This window comes from Chiloscyllium punctatum, chromosome 37 (assembly GCF_047496795.1).
Source record: "Chiloscyllium punctatum isolate Juve2018m chromosome 37, sChiPun1.3, whole genome shotgun sequence".
In the NCBI taxonomy this organism is placed as follows: domain Eukaryota; kingdom Metazoa; phylum Chordata; class Chondrichthyes; order Orectolobiformes; family Hemiscylliidae; genus Chiloscyllium; species Chiloscyllium punctatum.
Genome location: NC_092775.1, coordinates 28,695,659 through 28,719,333, shown reverse-complemented (window position 1 = coordinate 28,719,333; position 23,675 = coordinate 28,695,659). Strand labels below are relative to the sequence as shown.

Below are 23,675 nucleotides of genomic sequence, written 5' to 3'. Positions count from 1 at the left end.
CACAAGAAAAGCCGTATCGATGTAATAAATGCTTTTATTGCAACGCAGGTGGGACAGGTGAAATATTAGTGATACCTTCAAGTGATGGACTCTGGTGATCAGCTGAGAGGCATAACATTCCTCCCTTCCACAGTCTAAAATGTCAGATCACCTTACAGATAATGTCCTTTTCATTTTTCCACCACATGGTCTCCAAAATAAACTTCCAAAACTTAATTTTCAGTGCCAGAGATTGGTAATAATTAAAATGCATCATGCATTAGAATTCGTACATAAACTTGAATGCATTGGCCTCAGTCTGAATGGATGACGAGTAGTCAGTACAGCAAATTCACGTCCTTCATGCATTGTAAAGTTGAATCGCTGCAATTTAGACTTCAATAATGATTAACGCTGATAACCTGACTATTTCTTACATCACAAGATCTTAGCTGTTAGCCCTGAAGAATTAAATAATGATTCAAAAAAGTTTTGTGCTTTTGTTTCTTTGTAACATAGAATAGTCTTAATGAAGGAACAAAATGAATCTGGATAGAAGTGAAAATTTTTAATTCAGCATTCTAGCTTTTTTTCATATGATTATTACTGCAGGTCTATTTGAAGAGAAAATCTTCACTTGAATCTACACTGAAAAAAACCGTATTTCTTTTCCCGAATGTACTCAGACAGCAGCAATTCCACAATCCTGAGCCACTTGAAAGGCAAATTGTACTGGAATTTAAATCAGCTTGGCATTTTTATATCTTTGTAATAAAGGTGCACAATGACCAGTATTCAAATTTTTAACCATAATTGGTGTTTCCCTTGACTTTCAAATGACAAAATAATGATTACTGAAAATTTTGTAACCACATCTTTCATACAAATGCAGTACAATTTTATAGTAAGAAGTTTTTAAAAATGTATGACTCCTTGCCTTCTTGGGTGCAGGAAACTATAAATTACTTCACAGCTTCAAGAAAGGTGTCATTAAATGACATCAGTACGTAAATGTTTCCCTAAAAATCTTCAAAATGCATCTCTGCAAGATTCCCTGATGGAAATTATGACAGATGGACCTGAGGCTTACATTCAGTTTACAATATTTATAGAAAAAGCAGGAAATCTGAATATGATTTTGTCACTATTTAATACTACAATTACTGATGATTGAGAACTGCAAGGATAATTAAAAAGTTTCCTTTAAATTTCAATCGCAAACTTTACATCTTAACATTATAAAATCACTTAAAGCTAGACTGTGCCTCAAAAGGAAAGTTAGCTGTGGCTATAGCCATTGTACAACTGAGTGGCCTGAGATTGGCATGAAATTGGAGAAGCAAGCTCCAAGATTTTCTGACATTGCATTGGACGCTTTGATGGAGCAGATGCAGAGGAATGGGAATCACAACAAACAAATGGGAATCACAATGGGTCTGGGTGGATTGCTCTTTGGAGGTTTGGTGTTGGCTGTTTCCACACTGTAGAGATTCTATGATTCTATGGAGTCTCAATGTGACATCTGTGACTACATATTATTTGCCAGTGCTACATAGTGTCTTCAACACAACAAAACAATGGTCTCCAACTTTTCAATAACAAGACCACTTATTGAATTTAAGTACATATCAGGATCTACCTCAAAAAAAAAGACTAAATGGCATAACTATAGTGCTATATAAATCTAAAACCAGGTATATTTTACTGCTTATTTTGTCTGTAACTCACCAAATCTCAGCAGGGTGGCATGGTGGCTCAGTGGTTAGCACTGTTGCCTCACAACACCAGGGATCTGGGTTTGATTCCACCCTCAGGTGACTGTGTGGAGTTTCCACATTCTCTCAGTGTCTGTGTGGGTTTCCTCCGGGTGCTCCAGTTTCCTCCCACAGTCCAAAGGTGTGGAGGTTAGATGGATTGGCTACGCTAAATTGCCCATAGTGTTCAGGGATATGTAGGTTAGGTGCATGAGTCGGGGGGAATGGGTCTGGGTGGATTGCTCTTCGGAGGTTTGGTGTTGGCTGTTTCCACACTGTAGAGATTCTATGATTTTATGAAGTCTCAATGTGACATCTGTGACTGCATATTATTTGCCAGTGCTTTGAAATCTGGGTCGTAGTCAAAGTAAGCTTTCACTTTAAAAACACAGGATAATAGAAATGAATGTTTTTCTTGGTTTACAAGACCCTAAGAATCAGTCACTCTCGTGATCTGACTTTCAGCTCAGTATGATTTTGTGTAGTAGTTATTATCATATCATCTCAACTGCTCTGTAAATCAAATACCTGATGGAATTTGGTAACCAATGCCTACTTAAAGGAATGGATTTGAGACAAACACGATGAGTTGTTCCATCACACCTAATTTCTGAAATTGCCTGTCAAGTTTGTCTGCTAGCTTCCTCAGCTGTGTACAGGTGTTTGCCAGCAGGAACCATTTTTCTTTATCTTTGCTATTTTCTTGAACGTTCTCCAGATTTGTGAAGTGCACAGTATTTTATTTTACAACGGATATGAGCACCAACCCAGTTTCAATTTGAATGCATTCACAGCACAGATCATATGGGTTCCGTCTCTGCCCTTTCCCTGCAATTGACAATTCAGCTTTTCATTCAGGCAGCTAAAGTCTAATAACTACACTGTCTGACAACTTATTCATTTCTTGATTAAGAAAACTGACAATTTCAGAAATTAGAGCTAAAAACCTTGGCAGGACCTTCCTTTGACTTACCCATCTCACAACAGCAAATGGGATTATCTCATCATAATCAGCATCGGGTAAGGATTTACAAAAGCTATGCTGAAGGGATCTTGCTTCTATCAAGTTTACAATTTTAACCAATACTTTCATTACATGAAAAGCCAATAACTTTACTTGCTAATGCTTGCTGGCGGGTTATACACAGGTAATTGGCAAAACAATGGAAATCAGAATCATTTCTTGTAAAATGCAATAAAGCCCACATTTGCACCAAGCATGGTTGGTGTGCCAGCAGCTGTGATGGAAAGCAGTTCCTTGTTTTTTTCTGAAGAATGTACCTTTGGAATTTATTGCTGATATTATCATGCCTTGTTCTCTCTTTAAGGGACAAATGACTGAGAAGATCATCCTTAGTTGTTATGTCCTTGAAAACCATGTATACCAAAAACAATCAGCTGGGCTGTGTTGGTCATGTCAATAGACTTATTGAACTACAGTGAGTCCTTCAGTTGTAGTTGTTAAAAGACATCTTCATAAAAAAATTCCACTTATCTTGCTACTGTGGAAGCATTGAGTGACATTCTCTGAATTGTCATTATTACTTCTTCTTTGTTCTTAGTGCCAATAAAAAAAAATCAGTGGCCACATCATTGCATCTTCAATTACTTTGCCATCTGTGAATGATTTCTTCCTTTTCGCCAGAAGATGGCACATGAACCGATCCTTCACTGCAGGCCTTATCTTTTGCAGCTGGTTTAAAAAGAAATTACTATCGAGCTTTCAAGATGGCCTTCTGCTCATCAACCTCCTTTGTCAGAGGTATGCTGTTCAAAGGAAAACTATCCTTGAATTTACTGTGCATTGTTGTGTGCTGTTATAGAAGCTCCCTTTTTCACTTTTTGACATATTTTGGATAGAAATAAGGGAAAGGTTCTTAATTTTGACAGTTGTGAACAGAAATTCATTTTCCTACTCCACACGGAAGTTGTACATTTCTGGGTTTCTTTTCAGATGACCCAGGTTCATCACTCATCATTATTCCAGGCCCCTTAAGGGAAGTGAGGTAGCGAGCTGGAAAAGGTTGAAGAGGGTAATTTCAGAGAGTAGAGCTGAGGGAACTGAAAATGCAACCACCAACAGTGGAGCAATTAAACTCAGAGATGCACAAGAGGCCAGAATGAAAGAAGCGCGGGTATCCTGAAAGATTGTGGAGCTAAAGGATTCTACAGAGGTAGGGAGTGATAGGCCATGGAAGGATTTGAAGAGAAGATTCAATAAGCAATAAATACAACGACAAAGTTTGACCAGGTGGCAATGTAGGTCAGCTACCACAGAGATGACAGGTGAGTGAAACTTGATGCAAATAAATTCATGGGCAGTACACTTTTGGATGACTTTAATCTGTCTTTTATTCATTGGATGCCAGAGGGCCTTCTAGAAAAATGCAAAGAATTTAGAGTAGATAGCTGTCAAGCTCAATGCCAGAAGTCCAGCCCTGATGACCTGGATACAGTGCAGAAAGAAGCTGAATACTTCACACAAGAGGACAAGGTCAGTGGGTGTACCTTCAAATGTCAAACCTCACTAACTGCAGCACTAGTCTCACATGCTGCTCAATTCACCAGACTCCCATCATTGTTTTACCAATAAACTCGATCAATTGTGGCTCCTTCTTCACAGTCATACGGTGTCACTCACCCTCAAACACTGATGCTACAACTGTCATACACACATCTCAACTTATGCATAATACCAGTTATTCAACCATGATAGCCACAACACCCAAGCTGATTTCACAGCACTCACTGACACTTGCTGTTGCATATCAAGATAGCACATAACTGGAGGTAAAAACCCAAAATGGGAACGGACAGGTATGGTTGTAGATCCCTATATTGGAAAAGAGGACTAGAGCTGACATCAAACAAGTAATCAATACCTTAAGATTTAGGAGCAGAATTAATCCATCCAGCACATCAAATCTGCTCCGCCATTGGATCATGGCTGATATATTTCTCAACCCCATTTTTCTCCCTTCTCCACATAACCCTTATCAATCAACGACTTATCTATCTCTATCATTAAGACATTTAATGACTTGGCTTCCACAGCTCTCTGCAGGAATGAGTTCCACAGATTCACCACCTCCTGGTTGAAGAAATTTCTTCTCATCTTAGTTCGAAAGAGTTGTCCATTCATTCTGAGGCTGTGCCCTCAGGCCCTAATCTCTTATACGAGTGGAGCATCTTTTCCACGTCCACACTATCCAAGTCCCTCAGTTTTCTTTAAGTTTCAATGAGATCACACCCTCATCTTTTAAATCCCATTGAGTACACACCCAGAAATCTCCACCACAAATCCATCATCCCTGGGGTTATACTTGTAAACCCCCTCTGGACCTCTTCCAATGTCAGTACATCCTTCCTTCGATACAGGGTGCAAAACTGTTCACAATATTCCAAATGCAGTTGACCATAGCCTTATACAACCTCAGCAGTATATCACTGCTCTTGTATTCTCGCCCCCTTGAAATGAATGCTACATTGCATTTGAATTCCTAATTGCCAACTGAACTTGGATATTAACCATAAGAGAATCTTGAAGTGGGACTCCCAAGTCCCTTTGCTGCAGAGTTTTGAAGTGTTTCCCCATTATAAAATAGTCTACACCTCTATTCTTCCTACCAAAGTGCATAATCTCACAATTCCCCACATTGTATTCCATCCGTTACTTCTTTGCCCATTTTCCTAGCGAGTCTAAGTCGTTCCACAGCCTCCCTGTTTCCTCAACACTACCTGTCCCTCCACCTTTTTTTTTTGAGTCATCTGAAAAATTAGTAATAATGTGCTCAGTTCCTTCATCCAGATCGTTAGTGTATAACATGAATAGTTGTGGTCAAAAGACAGATCCCTGCCGAACTTCACTAGTCACCGGCTGCCATCCTGAAAAATACCTTTTATCCCTACTCTTTGTCTAACTTGCTCAATACCGCCTCGAAGAATTCTAATAGATTTGTCAAACAGGACTTCACCTTGATGAAGCCATGTTGTCTCAACCCTATTTTACCACACACTTCCAAGTCCTCTACAATCTCATTATTAATGATGGACTGTAAAATCTGACCAATGACAGAGTTTAGGCCAACCAGCCTATACATCCTGTCTTCTGCCTCCCTCCCTTCTTAAACAGGGGTATTACAGGAGCTATTTTCTAGTCCTCTGGGACCCTCCAGTGACTCTTGAAAGATCACCACCAGCGCTTCTACAACCTCCTCAGCGATCTCCCTCAGAATCCTGGGAATGCACAAGGCGGATTAGTTGATACCTATACAAACAAATATTTACCAGATATACAAATATAGACCAGAAGTAAATTAGTTTTGGAATATTTATTTTATTTTTCTATTGTGGACAGACAGAAACAGAGGGAAGTTAAGGTTTTCAGCTGTTAATAACCAATGAATTGAGGTTCGGATTTATCTTTTTTAAAAATTTATTCTTTCATTGGCTACAAACATTGTTGGCCAAGCCAGCAACTACTGTCCATCCTTCATCTCTCAGGACAATTGAAAGTCAACCACTTTACTGTGGGTCTAGAGTTCAATGTAGGATATCTCCAAGGAAGGATGGCAGAATTCCTTCCTTAAAAGACATTAGTGATCAATACTAAGGCTAGCTTTCAATTCCAGATTTACTAGTTGCACGTAAATACCACTACCTGCCATGGTAGGATTTAACTCTATGGCTCAGAACATTAACTTGGGCCTAGCATTACTCCACTGTCTCTCCTTCACATGGCTGAGTTATTCATTTCTGGACTAGGTATAAAGGGACTGCTTAGGTGGTCTCTTGCTTTCCACTTTGGCTGCTCACGTTATAGTCAGTGGCAAGGGGCGGCCCCCTCCTGGTCAGGAGGTTGTGCAGCATGTAGCAGAACAACATATATTTTGACACTTGCTCCACCAAGGGTTCCTGCAGAACAGTTTAAACAGGGGAAGCATAATTTTTACACAGCAATGGTCTGATCAATTACATTTTATCTGTCAGTGAGAGTCTTATTCTCTCCAAGCCGTTTATGTGGGAGCGTAATATATCCGGGAGGAACTGACTGGAGAAGCTTTGAAGTCTGGAACAGGTCCTTCAACACATACTGCATCACACCCTGTAAATTTGAACAAAAACATTCCAAAGAACCCTAGTGACTTGCACAATTGTAGAAACAACCTGTCGAAATCTATCAGGAATTAAACTAAACACTGGTTGCCTGATTAAAAAGCACTAATGGTGAGTCCTTACTTCGACTGGAAATATGTTCAGGCCTTAGTTGGAGTATTAGAGTTCCATAATCCAGTTTCGGTTTTCCTTGCTTAAAAAGGTGCATGCTTCCAATGGACCTAGTTCAGAATATGTTCAATCAGCTGACTGCTGGGCTGATTGGTTGCTTTATGATGAAAGGTTGAGCAGCTTAGGCTTATACCTTCTGGAAGCTAAAAGGACCCATGATCTTATTGACACAAATGAGATTCTGAGGGGAATTGACAGGGTAATTGATGAGAGAAATTTTCCCATCATGAAGGGATCAAGAACTAAAGAGCACAGTTTCAAATTAAGAGCTGTCATATTTAAGGAGGCTGAGGAGGAATTTCTTCTGATGGTCAATAATCTTTGGAATTCGCTAACCTGGAGTGTAGAGAACGCCCAGCATTGAATATATTCAAGACGAAATTAGACAAATTTTTGATCCATGAGAAGTTAAAAGTTATGTGAGGTCTTAGCAAATGGAGTTAAAACCATGATTAGATGAGCAATTATTTTCTTGAACAAGGGAATAGATCTGAGGGGCCAAATGGCTGCTCTTACTTGTATTTCATAGGTAGACATGTTCCTTTAGAAATGGACAGTGCTGCATTCAATTCTGGATTACTTGTTGATTGATATCCTGTACCTGTCTACACACATCCAGAAAAATGCATACTACTGTCCTCACCAAGGGTGCGATACCTGGCACGATCGACAAAAGACAAACTGAGGAAATTCTTCAGCCAGGGTAATATGTTGTGTTGTGGATTCACTGTGAATTAGATGCAGGTAAATTTTACACTGTATATTCTCACTGCAGTGTGTGCACAATAAGTCCAATGCTATGGTCTCCCAGTTCGTCTGGCTGCCCATCTTCCACTATATCATGGCGAAAATTCTGTAATCTTGGAAGAACCCCAATTACTAATGAAAATGTAATGCAATTGTACAGGAACTTCCATGATATCAGAGACACATAATGTACAGTAAAAGTACAAAATCTATGATAAAAAAATAGATTACTTTATCATTTAACTCATTACATTTTTGTCACTATGATGTCAATATTAGTAGTTACATGAAGAAATGGTAAAATTCCATTTTTCTTTACTGCCATAAATTTGGTTTCTCTGGTTATTCTCCTATATCCCTCAAGCTCTTTCTGAGTTTGTCTTGTCCATGAGATATGCCTTATATTCCCTCAAATAAAAGCAAAATACTGCAGATGCTGGAAATCTGAAACAAACACAGAGAATGCTATGAGCAGGTCCGGCAACATCTGTGGAGAGAGAAGCCAAGTTAACGTTCGAGTCCAATGACTCTTCTTCAGTTCTGTTTCTTTTTGTTCCCTCAACCCTATTCCATGCGATACCTTTTGTTTTAGAAAAGTTCAGTAATGAGGTGTGGATATTGATGCCTCAGCTAGCATTTATTGCTCATACATAAATGCCCAGATGGCAGCTAAGAGTCAACCACACTGCCGTGGGTCTGGAGGTAAATGTCGGCAGGCCAGATAAAAATGGCAGTTTCCTTCCCTAAAGGGCATTAGTGATCCAGATGGGTTTTTCCAACAATTGACAATGGATTCATGGTCATCATTAAACTCTTAGTTCCAGATATTTATTAAATACAAATTTCACCATCTGCTGTGGTGGGATTCGAAAGCCGGTCCCCAGAACATTATCTGAGACTCTGGATTTACAATCCAGCAATAATGCCACAGAGGGTGGTGGGCATTTGGAACACGTTGCCAGCAGAGGTGGGAGAGGCAGGCATGGTAGATTCATTTAAGGTGCGTCTGGACAGATGCATGAGTAGGTGGGGAGCAGAGGAATACAGATGCTTAGGAATTGGGCGACAGGTTTAGACAGTGGATTTGGATCGGCTTAGGCTTGGAGGGCCAAAGGGCCTGTTCCTGGGCTGTAAATTTTCTTTGTTCTTTTCTTTATGTTCTCAAAACATTAGCCTAAGGTTCTGGATTACTCACCTTATCACATCAGCATAGCTCTACCACCTCCTTTCTTTGGACCCATGTCAGCTGATATTGTTAACAGATTTTCTGATTGGGTACTGTCCTTAATTTACAACTATTATCCTACTCCTCAAAAAAAAAACACCCTTGATCCATTTGTTCTTAAAAACCACTTACACTCTAAAGTTTGAGAGAATGCAAATGGATTTTATAAATACATTAAGGACAAAAGGATAACTAAGGAGAGAATAGGGCCCCTCAAAGATTAACAAGGTAGCCTATGTGTGAAGACGCAGGAAATGGGTGAGATATTAAATGAGTATTTTGCATTCATGTTTACTGTGGAGATGGACATGGATGATATAAAATGTGGGGATATAGATTGTGACACCTTGAAAAATGTCCATAGTACAGAGGAAGTGGTGCTAGATATCTTGAAACACGTAAAAGTGGATAAAGCCCTAGCACTTGCTCTGATGTACCCTAGAACTCTGTGGGAAGCTATGAAAGTGATTGCTGGGCCTCTTGCTGAGATATTTGTATCATCGATACTCACAGGCAGAGGTTGGCTCATGTGGTACCACTATTTGAGAAAGGTGGTAAGAAAAAGCCAAGGAACTATAGACTGGTTAGCCTGAAATTGTTTGTGGGCAAGTTATTGGAGAGGATCCTGAGGGATAGGGTTTACATGCATTTGGAAAGGCAAGGACTGATCAGGGATAGTCAGCATGGCTTTGTGCGTGGGAAATCATGTCTCACAAACTTAATTGAGTTTTTCTGAAGAAGAAACAAAGAGAATTGACAAGGGCAGAGCAGTAGACCTGACCTATATGGGCTTTAGTAAGGCGTTCGACAAGGTTCCTCATGAAAGACTGGTCTCATGGAATACAGGGAGAGCTAGCCATTTGGATACAGAACTGGCTCAAAGGTAGAAGACAGATTGTGGTGGTGGAGGGTTGTTTTCCAGACCGGAGGCCTGTGACGAGTGGTGTGCCACAAGGATCAGTACTGGGTCCACTGCTTTTTGTCATTTATTTAAATGATTTGGATGTGAACATAGGAGGTATAGTTAGTAAGTTTGCAGATGACACCAAAATTGGAGGTGTAGTGGACAGCAAAGGAGGTTACGTCAGAGTACAACAGGATCTTGACCAGATGGGCCAAAGGGCTGAGCAGTGGCAGATCGAGTTTAATTTAGATAAATGAGAGGTGCTGCATTTTGGAAATGCAATCAGAGCAGGACTTATATACTTAATGGTAAGGTTCTTGGGAGTGTTGCTGAACAAAGAGACCTTGGAGTGAAGGTTCATAGCTCCTTGAAAGTGGAGTCGCAGGTAGATAGGATAATGAAGAGGCGTTTGGTATGCTTTCCTTACAGGACATTGGTCAGGCCACTTTTGGAATATTGTGTGAAATTCTGATCTCCTTCCTATTGGAAGCTTGTTGTGAAACTTGGAAAGGTTCAGAAAAGATTTACAAGCATGTTGCCAGGGTTGGAGGATTTGAGCTATAGGGAGAAGCTGAATTGACTGGGGCTGTTTTCCCTGGAGCATTGGAGGCTGAAAGGTGACCTTATAGGGGTTTATAAAATCATGAGAGGCACGGATAGGATAAATAGACAAGGTCTATTCCCTGGGGTGGGGGAATCCAGAATTAGATTTAGGATCAGAGGAGAAAGTGATAAAGGGGCAAGTTTTTCACACAGAGGGTGGTGCATGTATGGAATGAGCTGCCAGAGGAAGTGGCGGAGGCTGGTACAATTACAACATTTAAAAGGCATCTGGATGTGTATATGAATAGGAAGGGTTTAGAGGGATATGGGCCAAATGCTGGCAAATAGGACTAGATTAGGCTGGGATATCTGGTCAGCTTGGATGAGCTGGACTGAAGTTTCTGTTTCCATTATGTACATCTGTATGTATCTATGACCGCTGTTGCCTCCCAAATCCAAGTGAATATTGCCCTGGAACTTCAAGGTTAAAATTCTTCAGTCAAGTTTTCACTGCTGCCATAGTTCTGCAACAGCTCTTATCAAATTCACAAATGACAATCAATGTGACTGCGACCATAAGTTATTTCTCCTCTTCCTCCTCAATGTGTCAACAGCCTTTGATACGGTTGATCACACTAACCTCCTCCATCATCCACCTGATTCACCTGTTTCTATCTCATGTATTTTGTCTGAGCCAGAGAATCATCTGCAATGACTTTTTCATTCACTCTCAGCATTGCCTTTGGAGATCTCTCAGGATCTATCCTTATACCCTTCTGTTCTACTAATCATGCTGTCCCTTGCAGACATCTTCAGAGAACATGTTGCTGCTACATGTACACTGTTTCTGCCTTGCTGTGCTTCACCAGCTGTCCTGGTGGAATTCAAACCCATGCCCTAGAGCAAGAGCTCAGGTCTCTGGATCACTTGTCCAATGTCATTACCATCACTGCCTCCGCTTGTGCTTCCCTGATTTTAATTATACCTTCAGTTTTACACAGCTCATGTGACATCTAGGACTGGATGAACATGATCCACATGCTTTCAGCTCACTAGAGTCCAAGCTCTGGGATTCCATCCTAAGCCTTTCTATTGCTTCACATTTTTTTCTTCAAAACATTCCTTCAAGCTTCCCTCTTTGACACAGCTTTTGCTTGTCAATCCTAAGATTTCTTTCTGTGACTGGGTGTAAACTTATCAAACAAAATTTTTCTTCAAAGCGTCTGGGATTGTTTTACTATTGTGTAAATAAATACGTTTTTTTGTGCTGTCAGTTTGGGATCAGAAAATTGACTAAAACATGACTTCCACCATTTCTACCAAGATTTCATGGTTCGCTAGCATTCTATTAAGTCCACTGTTACTAATCATCATTAATTCCCCTGAAAAGGTGGCAGTGGACCTTTTGCTAGAACCACTGCAGTCCTAGTCTTCATAGAGCTCCCAATAGCACAGAGCGCTTTGCGAAAGTTATTTATATAAATGAATGGCCTGTTAGCTCACTTCCCAAACTGATAAGAGTCAATCACACAGTTTATAATTCAGGTCAAGATTGGATAGGGGTTGTAGGTTATCCCCCCTGAAACATATTATTGAACTAGTTGGAGTTTGTGAAAGGAAATTAAGTGCAATTCCCTCAGGTTGAATAAAATTTAAATGCAAGAAGCTTTCTTCCTTACATCAAGGCAGCTTGAAGTGGGAACGGTAGAGGAATAAAAGCTGGTCCATCAAATTTAAATTAGCAAATTCACAGTTTAATATTCTACAAGTATAATTGATCTAATTTAACTGCTTTGATGATGGGATTTATAATAGAAGATATTAATACCTTCAACAGTCAAAGTATGAGAGTGTAGTATCTCACCGATAAACAGCTGCAAACAACTATGGCTTTTCTTCTGCTTGTAGCCAACCCAGTGTAATTACCATATGTTACTGGCTTGTTGTTGTGACTACAAGATGCAGATATTGACAGATCCTACATTTTAAATGTCTTCAGTGCACTATCAGTCCTACACAATAATCATGCATTGCTCATTGTCCCCTCATTGACAAAATATAAAACTAAATTGCTTCTCTATTTTAAGTACAGATTCTGTTAATCAGTCCATAACTGAATTTTCTCTTCTACTTTTTTATTGTTTCAACTAAATAGTACAGTCATTCTACAGCCTAAAACCTTGGGATGAACATCAGTCTTTGACTTCCAATACAATTTTTCTAATTAATAGTAATATTGAGTGTGACAATCTTCTCTGGCTGACTGGCAAGAGTCCCAGTTACACTGCATGTTAGTAAGGACTTGTGCCTATGATACTGCCGGGGAACGCAAAGACAAACATGTAGAAACCCAATGATGAAATTTCTCCAGAACGTACACAGTCAATATTTATCTGGAATTTTATGGGCAGAAATCAAACTCTTTGCCCCTGAATCAAGAATATAGATTCTAAGTCAGAACGAGTTGATCCACACTGCACCACTGCCAGTCACACTCCCAAATCAATAATAGTCACAAAGGTAAATGTGTAAACACTTCCAACAAGATCACCGGTGAAACTTCATTGAACAAGATTGCCAGTAGTTTGATACCTTTACCTTCTCTCGGTGATAGAGAAGAAGTGTAAGTTAAAAACTTACCTCATCTCTTAGCACTCCAAAAGCAGGTGGTAGGTCACCATCTATCACCACGCAACCAAACACAATGTATCTGGACTGTGGACTATTCTTCTAATGGATAAGGCACGATGATTCCCACCCAAAGTAATCAGAACTAGGCAGAATTCCAAAGAACTTGTAATGGACAAATTTGGATTACTTTGGGTTTAGATTCATTCTGTTTTTCACAGGTTTTGAATATAATACTGAAGCAAAAACTTGGTATTACACATATTGGATCACATGATAAGCTGGAAGTAGTTATTTTCACGAAATAGACGGTTGACACATTTTCATTTTTCAAGTGAAGTTATAATCTTTATGACATACCTTATTTATGTACCAAACTCTCCAGACTGTCCCTTCTAAAAGAAAAAATAGGCTAATTTTCCTCCAACTATTAAAGCATTCAGTGCTACATTCTGACAGACCTTTCTATAATACAGTTTTGAATGTGAAAAGGGCTTAGTGTACAGTCGACTGCTAGGTTGAGTTTTAAATGGTAAATATATTTATTGTACTTGTACAGTTTCACAAAATACAATAATAATTGTAATTTCATTAATATTCAATGCACAGTTAGTTCCATCATTCTCTTAAATTAGGCTCAAACAAAATTGCACTTTATCAATAGATTATTGTTTACCAAGGAATGTGCTTGTCTCCCAAAAAAAACACAGATCCAGTAATCAAAGGTTCAATTTCATTAATGTGCATCAGAATTATACTGAGACATAAATTATACCCATTCAAATCAACACACTTATTGTTATCAAGAATCTTTGTGCAATAACAGGCATGAAATAGAAAAGTGCAATATTTTGAGAAAATTGTCTCGTACCTGTAGCTTTTAAACTGATTCTGAAAAGCTTTTTGCAGAGCCAAAACATCCTGTGGATGGGAACTATCAACACTAGTAGCAAAAAAATAGGCACTGGCTACCTGTTTTACACCAAGTTAAATTCCCTTTCTTACTGAAGTTAAAAAATAAGAACAATAGTCACTGTGTGAAACAGGTTTCCTTCTGGTCAACTACCAGACCATTTTGCATTAACATCTTGAGCAGCATATTTTCAACATTTCAGGTATACTTAAATAATTCAGTGTGCAAACTGCCAGGGAGAAGCTCAAGAAGTTTCAGTAATGGACCTTTTTATATACCAGGTACAATTATTTTCTTTAGTACAGCAGAGACATGATTGAAATTTTTTGACAATAAGAACGAGTAACAAACAAACCTTACAAAATAACACAATGTCACAAATATGTGTGGCATATTATTCATATTATTTCTTTATCCAAAAACTGCACGAAACTTCCTTCAAATCAAACTGATGGCCTTAGCTTTAGGATTAAATGTCCCTGCTGTATGAATAGTTACTCAAAATATTATCCATTAGAAACAATAAAGAGTTTTTGCAAAGGACTTTTTATCTTGACCAAAACACTTCTCTGGAATACAGTTTAATACAATTTACAGTGACTCACCTTCCCAATACTTTAAATACTTTGAATGATACAGAAAGAGTCTTGATGCTCACCTTGAGTTGTTACTCTTCCTCTAATTCAGTTACATACTGCGAATGATTCTCTGGTGACTTGCCATGCGTTTTGCTGAGGTGAAGTTTTACTGCGTGCTTGCTAGCAAAAGTTCGATTACACAGATTACACTGGAACTTGCTGCCTGTGTCCTCATCTGTTACCATTGGCCCTGCTGACTTCTCAGGTGTCACTTTAGACACTTCTTGATCCCCTCTGGCATGCTGTACAGAAATTTTTGCCATATCTTTCATAGTGAAGCCCAAATGGGATTCTAAATGACCAATATAAGTGGAAGGAGTCCTAAACTGGGAGGCACAATCATTGCAGTAGAAAATTGGGTGTCCTGTGTCTAAGTTCTTAAGGAATTTTGTTCCACCTGTCTTTCTTAGTTGATATTTTACATTGGCAAGCCAGTGACTTATGGTAGTCATGGTGAGTCCAGTAAACTTTGAAATATGCATGCGGTCTTGTGGACCGAGATCTGATAATAGATATTTGCCTTCACCTGTTTGCCAAAGGCTAGCAGCAAACTGGGCCTGAAGAATGAGAAGATGCTGGGGATTCCAGTTTGACTGCCTACCTTTTCTTTTCTGAACTGGTAAAAATTCCATTGACACATCTTCAAAGCTCCTCACATCAGTCTCTAACCTCTCTGCTGTCATCTTCGATGAGGTAGAAGGTTTTGGTGTTGTGCCTTTAGGGAGGACCTTTACCATGTCAGCAATATCTGATAAAGCATGTTTGGAAGGTAGTGAAGTAAAAGGTTTGACTGGGTTTGATTGGGCAGCTTTGTCACTCTTAGACTTTGTGAGATCTATTGGTTGATCACTACTTTCATAGTAATATCGATCAGCAAGATTAGATGGCTTTACTAAACTTGGTGGTGAAGCTGATTTCTCCAGTAAACTTTTATTGAGTCGACATAACATAGTTACAGGGTCAGAGTTTGAATTAAGGGGCTTGGCAGCTTTGCCAAGATGAGTGTTCATGATAGACTGCAATGCACTAAGTGGACTGACAGAAAGTTGTTCAGATGGATGGTCTGTGATAACAGTCATTCCAGAGCAACCATTGGTCAGTGAAAAATTTGGAGAGCCTGTGTCATTTTTTACAGGCTCTTTCTTGAACCTTTCTTTTGCTTCTTCAGCATCTTTCAAACAAGGGGAATGCGTCCTTGGCTGATCAGGCAGAATTTCTGTTTTTATTGGGCTCTCACATTCCATCTTACATGGTGAAATTACCCCAGATTGAAGACTTAATTTTGGATCCTTTTTCTCAATATTGCTTTCTTCCAATTTGGATGAAAGTTGTTCATGAGATGGACTAATAGGCTCTTCCTTAATTTGGTCATTGTTGGATTGAAGGGGTTGGTTTTGGTTACTTGTAATAACAGAGAAATATCTGACTTTTGGAGCTATTGGTTTCAGGTTTGGCTTAACTTGTAATATTTGCGTACCAAGTTGCACAGGTTTAATAATACCAGGGAGCTGATAGGCAGCATGAATGCTAGGATAAGCACTCCAGCTGGGGCTCCCAGTTTGGGCTTTGTTGATGGCTGAAGTAACAGTGTTTTCCAGGGATTTAAGAATATCTCCGCCCCCCTTTGAGCTCTCTTCTAGATCTTCCTCTCTTATATACTGATACTGAAGAGTAGGATCAAAGATCTTTTCTAAGTTGTCATCTTTGCAATCATCTTTATCTTTTTGCTGTTTTTCCATGTCTTCTGATATCTCTTGCTTTTCTTCATGGGTTTTGTTATCTTCTGATACTGAGGGTGTTAATGAATCTGGAGGCAATTTGCTGACTGGCGCCAATGGTTGGGTTTCATTTGATGGCCCTTCAGTGACTGACTGTGCTTTGTCGACAGCCAAAGGGTCAAAAACAATCTGTTTTCCTTTCTTTGATGCAGAGTTTGTTACCTTAAGAAAGTGCCCCGTTACCATCATATGAGCTGTGAGCTGCTGTAATGTATCATGCGAGCTTCCACACTCCATGCACTTCAAGATTTGAGACTTACAGGCTTCAAACTGCCAGGTATAGCTGGCACCATTTTGATAACCATAGCGATTGTTAGATGACACATAGGGATTTGAATTCTTTTGTGCTTCACCTGCAAAAGTACCTGCAACTCCAGTTGTTGAATCTGGCGAACAAGGCTGATTAACTTCATGCTGGGCTCGTTTTTTTGTCGGAGGGACTAACTTTGATCCAATAGGTGGCATAGGTTCCTTCAGAGGCACTTTCTGGTAATGTTTTGTTTTAATCATATGGACACTCAGATCTTGGAGGGAATCAAATGAATGTCCACAGTACATACACTTCAAAACTTTCTGGGCATCATGCATCCCATCAATGTCCTGCAAAGCCCGTTTTCGCGTCTTTGTCCAACTGCTGTTGCGGTCCACGTCCTTTTCATGATTATCATCTTGGTAATGTCCTGAATCATTCATGTGTACAGTTAGCTCTACCAAAGTGTCATATGCTGCACTACATTCTCTGCAGCGAAACCTACTGGCACCTGTGAAAACAGTCCCAAATAACTTGTTATTTTGCCTGTACAACTGCACTGAACTGAAAAGATTTGGTTTAGGCACTGGCCTGCCAGAGGATGTTTGTTGAAATGTTTTGGATAATGCATCTTGGTGCCAATCAAAACTACTTTTGGTGCTCTCATTGCTGCTCTTGCAGCTTGTCCTTTCAGTCTTTGATTGTTTGAGGTCAAATCCCAGACTTGACCAATATGAATCAGACAGAAAGCTAGCATAAACAGCTCTCATTGCTCCTAAACTGTTCTGTTGGCCATTCTTTATCTCTCCGTTTGATTGTTCTTCCTTTTCCTGTCCATCCCGGGAAGAAATACTTTTAAAGTCAGCCAATCTGTCACTAGTATCACTCAGGTGGGATTCACATTCTACATCCTGATTGGACATTGCACTGACTGGGGAATTCTGGTAGCTGTAACTGCCTTTGCTTTCTTCCTCCTCCTCCTCTTCCTCCTCAGTGCACATGTAACCATTACCTTGCAATTCTGCAGCAGAAGGGCTGGCATCTTCTCTTTCTCTCAGTTCTCCTGTCTTCAAGTCCTCATCTGGAACATAAACTGAAATACAAAGAAACGGTGAAATGGTAATCAGCAGAAACTGAAGCTGAACAAACAATCAACATTACTGTCACAAACAAAAACAGATTCCTTCTTACATCTTCTCCAGCAATGACGTGGAGGTGCCAGTGTTGGACTGGGGTGGACAACGTTGAAAATCTCAACACCAGGTTATAGTCCAACAGGTTTATTTGGAAGTACAGTACAAGCTCTCAGGGCGCTGCTCCTTCATCAGGTAGCTAGCTGACAAAGGGGCAGTGCTCCAAAAGCTTGTACTTCCAAAGAAACCTGTTTGTTTTAACTTCCCCAGCAATGTTCAACCTAACTTTCAACATCAATGATACATCTCTATTTTTGCACATTTGCTGAACTAGCCTTTAATCTCACACATTTCTCAGCAAGTCCATTTTTCTGCTCGGAGTACAAAGCCCACTTTTGGGACAAATTTTCATTTAATGGATTTGATTGCATGATGATGCGAGAAGACAGGTTCACACCATTCCTCTGTAAAAGAGCAATGTATAAAAATTAATATTCTTTGAAGAAAGATGTATGTTATAGACATGGAATGTCTTTAACAGTGTGTTTTTGGTTGAGGACATCTTTTCATTGGCTAAAGACAACAAAAATCTAACATTTCACTACGTACAGGTAAAATTTAAATTTACATATTTTTGGCCAGTTTTGTCCACATGACACTGAGGGATGTCAGTGGAAAATGCGACATAAAGCATTCTCAGGCCTGGTACAAGATGGCTGGAGGCAAACTAGAGCTAATGTTGTATTAATTCAGTATTATGATTTAACCTTGATGTCAGAAATGATCAACTGAATACACGAGTATGACATGTCTGGTGTAATTACATTTATTATAGACTTATTTATAGAAACATTTTGCCTAACACCTATTATTACACCTGTTTCTCACACCAGCCACCCTCAGATGTACTGGGTTTTTTTTTCTTCTTGTTGATCAAGATCCAGAAAGGAATAAATGTAACATGGCCAGATTACATTTGCAGTTGATTACTACTACTGGCAGCACAGAGGAAAAACCGGCCATTACTGGAGTAACAGTGGTTAATTAAATATTTTCTCTATGATTTGTCAACCCAGGTTCAGCAATAATTAAATATGAGCTTCTGCACAAAAGCAGAAAAAAAATCAGATGACACCACGCTCTTGCAGGAGGTTCTCCCAGCATAAGAAGCTTTATCACTGGTATTCTGAGTTTATGCTTTGGATGAGTGTGATTGCTCTAATTTTAACAAGAGGCAAAGGTTTAGTTGAATGGGGCCTGAGGCAAGCAACAAACAAGGTCAGTAGATGAACCATGGGACACTATCTTTGCACTTCATCTGCATTGCTTCAGTCCTGCTCCCACTCAAAACTTGCCAGGACGGGATAGGCATTTTGAGCATCATACTTTAACCAAAGCAATGATTCTTTGACAGAGGTAAGATAGCAGGAGGGAGTTCAGGAGGGTTTGGTCATTAGGATTCCGGGGCAGGGTGGGGGTAGGCATGGGCAGACACACCTTTTTGGACCTTATCGGACTTCAACGTCTCCTGCCATTAGGTTAGCCGGGTAGGAAAGCTACAATCAATTTCCTGCACAAGCCTCAGGTTAAATTATGTTCTCAGAATGCAACATGTATGAAAGAGGATGCTGCAGTTGTCAGAAAAGCAGGTATAAACCAGAATCTACGGGAAGAGAATAGATGCTTGACTACTAATTCCCATGGGTGATCTTAACTACCTATCCGGTCGGTTGAGTTGCAAACACAGCATTTGAAGTATTCCAGAGATCTCCCTAACATGTGGTGTTGTTCCAGTCATCAAACTGTAGACCGCTAGCAACCACGTTTGCTCAGATGTGATATGGGATCAATTTAAGACCAGAATGGCTCTCTCTCATTGATTAATTTACAGACGATTTATTCAAATTGTTGGTTACTTTAGGAGGTAGACATTTTGCCATTCGGATTGGTCAAACTGATTTCATGCAGGGTTCATACAGTTAGCAGAGATAGACTATTTGTTTCCTCAACATAAACTATTCTGGAACCCATAAGATTTCAGAGAATGATTTGAGTATATGATTTGTGACCAAGCCAATTATCTGTTGAAAATTTGGTGCATCACAGTGTTAAAAAGATGTTTTGCAATGGATTTGTTTCAATTATAAAATGAATGGCTATCCTTTTTAAACATTAAATTGTTTCAAGAATTTGTACTGAATCGTTGAGTCTGTAATGCCAACATAATTGCTGCAACAGACACCAACTGTGTCTGCTTAAGATTTTTTTTTCATCAGTGTTAAGGCCAATTTGAAAAACTAACTGTACGTGCAAACCTCCCCTCAAAAAACATCTTAGAAAGTCGTGGCACCAAAGCAAGAGTTTCATCAATATTTTAATAACAGGTTTAACAAAAGTGAAAGTGGTATCTATTCATCCTACTTAACAGCAGAAATGGAATGGCCTTTGTATTTGACAGTCAGTCATTTTAGTTGCATCAAAACTTTACTTGACCTGATGTGATCCTTCCATTATTTTCATAAGATCCTCCAGCTGGTATTTTGTCTTAATGTGAAAATCACTAAACATATCTGCACTTTTCCTTGACCAAAATTGTGCATCAAAGCAGACCATTTCAAAACACAAGCCAGGTTGTTTAAGAGAATTAAAGATCAATATAGTGTTGCTGTTTAAGTTGAAGTTTTATGGGAGCTCTCATACACAATCTTTACCATTTGAAATTATATTTAATAAATGGATTGATAAGAAAAGTCTGCACAGCTCTCCATGTTGACCATCAGTGTCATACCATTATCAGTGAATAGCAGGAGGGGGAGGAGGGGAAATGATCTTCTTTTCAATGTCCTCTTCCCATGTAAAAGGGAGAAAGAAGTCTGTTGACAACCAGAACAAAGCTGGCTTGATTGCCAATTGAAAGGGATTTGAACTGAGTTGCTCTGAATGGGAGTTGAGCGTTTGATTACAAGTCTCTGCACAGAATACATTTATGGACCACATACATGATTAAATTGAATATATTCAATTCTTTAGAATTTTCAATTACTACAGATTGTGAACAGGCCAATAAAAAGTGATACCACCTCTTAAATTCACATTATTTAAGTTCTGAACCATTTTGATTTATTTTAAGGTATAAAATGGAAAGATTTACAATTTGGGGTGTGGAGATTGTAGTCCTTTCTCTTCAAATTTTTATTTTGCTTCATTAAACTTTCTCAAAAATCTTGTTACATCTTCACTTTGTTTTTAGATATCATTCTCCAGTGAATGACTGAGCTTTATTAATTTGTACTAAACATAATTCAGAATTAATTAATCTTGCGTCAGAATCAGATATACTGATATTTTTCAGAACTGAATTATTAATATAATTCAACTCGCTGAAGCTGGTAACAGTACTCCACATATTTCAGACTGATAAATGCTTAATCTTTTTTGAAATACTGAAAGATTTGTTCAATTTTCAAAATGCTTTCATCATAAAAATCACTTTAAAAACTGTGCTTGTAGGAATGCAGTAAGTGAGGGAAACAGTTTAATCCAGCAACTCAATGATTCCATACAGGTTTCCGGATGTACATTGTGTTTGTGCATTCAATGCACACACAAATTCCAAATGCTTCAGCTGTCCAGGGGTTGGTGAGACTACATCTCAAATACTGTTTGCGGTTTTGGGTTCCTTATTTGAGGAAGGGTGTAAATGTATTGGATGTAATTCAGAGGAGGCCTACTAGATTGATACCTGGAATAAACAGGTTGTCTTAGGAGGGAAGATGGGACAGACTCGATATGGTTTTACTTGGGTTTAGAAGAGTGAGGGATGATTTGAATGAAGTGGATACGATCCTGACTGGTCTGTCTTGATAAAATGGATGTGGGAAAGATGTTTACTCTTGTAGGTAATTGCAAATCTAGGGGCACCGTTTTTAAAATTAGGGGTCACCTTTTTAGGGCAGGATTCTTTTTCTCAAACTTCTAATTCAAAAGTGGGGGGGGGGGGGGGGGGGGGGAGGGGGGATTAGTGTCATTAGATCTTTTAAGGTTTAGGTAGATAGATTATTTTAGGACAGGGAAATCAAAGCTTACTGGAGAGAGATGGAAATGTGGAATTCAGAACATAACAGATCTACTGAATGCTGAAGGAGTCTTAAAAGGCTAAAGGCCTCTGTCTGCTCCCTATTCATATGCAAGAAGAGTGCTACTCTGCATATTGATAAAGGCTCCAGTATAACAGTCCACACAAATGCAAGCAGGTTCAGTTTCTGATGTATTGTGGGTAGAAATTAACACTGCAATTATCAGCAATCATCCTATTTCTGACCTTCTAGTGGAAGGAATGTTGTTGAAGTACATGAAGATGGTTGGACACCGCCTCAAGGAACATCTCCAATGATTTTCTGGGGCTGAGATTATCAACTATCTTCTCTTGTAATTGGGATAGCTCCAGTCATTGGAGATTTTCCTGTTGGTTCCAGTTAACTTCAATTTTGTTCGGGCTCTTTGATACTTCACCCAGCCAAACACTGCCTTGATGTCAAGGGCAGTCACTCTCACCTCAATTCTGAAATTCCACTTCTTTTTCCATGTTTAGAGCAAGACTGAAATGAAGTCTGGTCATGGTGAAATTAAAATGGAGTATTAATGAGCAGGTTATTGTGGAGTAAATGCTACTCGATAGTAATGTTGATTAATCATTTTACAGATGATTGGAGTAGACAGGTTGGGTGGTAATTAGTTGCATTGGTTTTGTCTTGTTTAGCCATTTATCACCATAGAGACATAGAAAATAGATTAGATGAGATTACTTACAGTGTGGAAACAGGCCCTTTGGCCCAACAAGTACACACCGACCCTCTGAAGAACAAACCACCCAGACCCATTCACCCCTTCAACTAACACTACAGGCAATTTAGCATGGCCAATTCATCTAACCTGCACATTTTTGGACTGTGGGAGGAAACCGGAGCACCCGGAGGAAACCCACGCAGACACGGGGAGAATGTGCAAACTCCACACAGACAGTTGCCTGAGGCAGGAATTGAACCCGGGTCTCTGGCGCTGTGAGACAGCAGTGCTAACCACTGTGCCACCGTGCTGTCCTCAAAATGGAAAAAGACCTTTCAGTCCAACTTGTTCAAGCCGACTAGATATCCTAAATTAATCTAGTCCCATTTGCCAGCATTTGGCCCATTTCCCTCTAAATGTTTCCTAACTGTACCAGCCTCCATCACTTACTATGGCATTTCATTCCATACATGCACCACCCTTTGCATCAAAACGTTGCCCCTTTCATCCCTTTTAAATCATTCCCCTTTCACCTTAAACCGATGCCCTCTAGTTTTGAATTCCACTCCCCTGGGGAAAAGACCTTCACTATTCACCCTATCCATGCCCCTCATGATTTCATAAACTGCTATAAAGTCATCCCTCAGCCTCCAATGCTCCAGGAAAATTAGCCCCAGCCTCATCAGCCTCTCCCGATAGCGTAACCCTCCAACCCTAGCAACATCCTTGAAAATCTTTTCTGAACCCTTTTAAGTTTTGCAACATCTTTCCTATAGCAGGGAGACCAAAATTGAATGCAGTATTCCAAAAATAGCCTAACCGATATCCTGTACAGTGCCAACATGAACTCCCAACTTCTATTCTTAATGTACTGACCATTAAAGGCAAGTGCATCAAATGCCGCCTTCACTATCCTATCGACCTGCAACTCCAGGGTCTCTTTGTTTGGCAACAATCCCAGTATCTTACATTAAATGTATAAGTCCTGCCCTGATCTTCCTTTCCAAAATGCAGCACTTGGCATTTATGTCCATCTGCCACTCCTGAGCCCATTGGCCCATCTGACCCAAGGTCCTGTTGGACTCTGAGGTAACCTTCTTTGCTGTCCGCTA

The 23,675-nt window shown here is 39.6% G+C and overlaps 1 protein-coding gene across 3 annotated transcripts in view; it reads right to left on the bottom strand.

Moving 5' to 3' along the window:
* The window catches only part of tshz2 (teashirt zinc finger homeobox 2), a 522,918-nt gene that overhangs the window by 239,158 nt on the left and 260,085 nt on the right, over nucleotides 1–23,675 (bottom strand). For all 3 annotated transcript variants that reach the window (XM_072556505.1, XM_072556506.1, XM_072556507.1), the window contains exon 2: nucleotides 14,638–17,738. In XM_072556505.1, coding sequence (XP_072412606.1) covers nucleotides 14,647–17,738 — 3,092 coding nt within the window. In that variant the 3' untranslated portion in view covers nucleotides 14,638–14,646. The remainder of the gene's footprint in view (nucleotides 1–14,637; nucleotides 17,739–23,675) is intronic.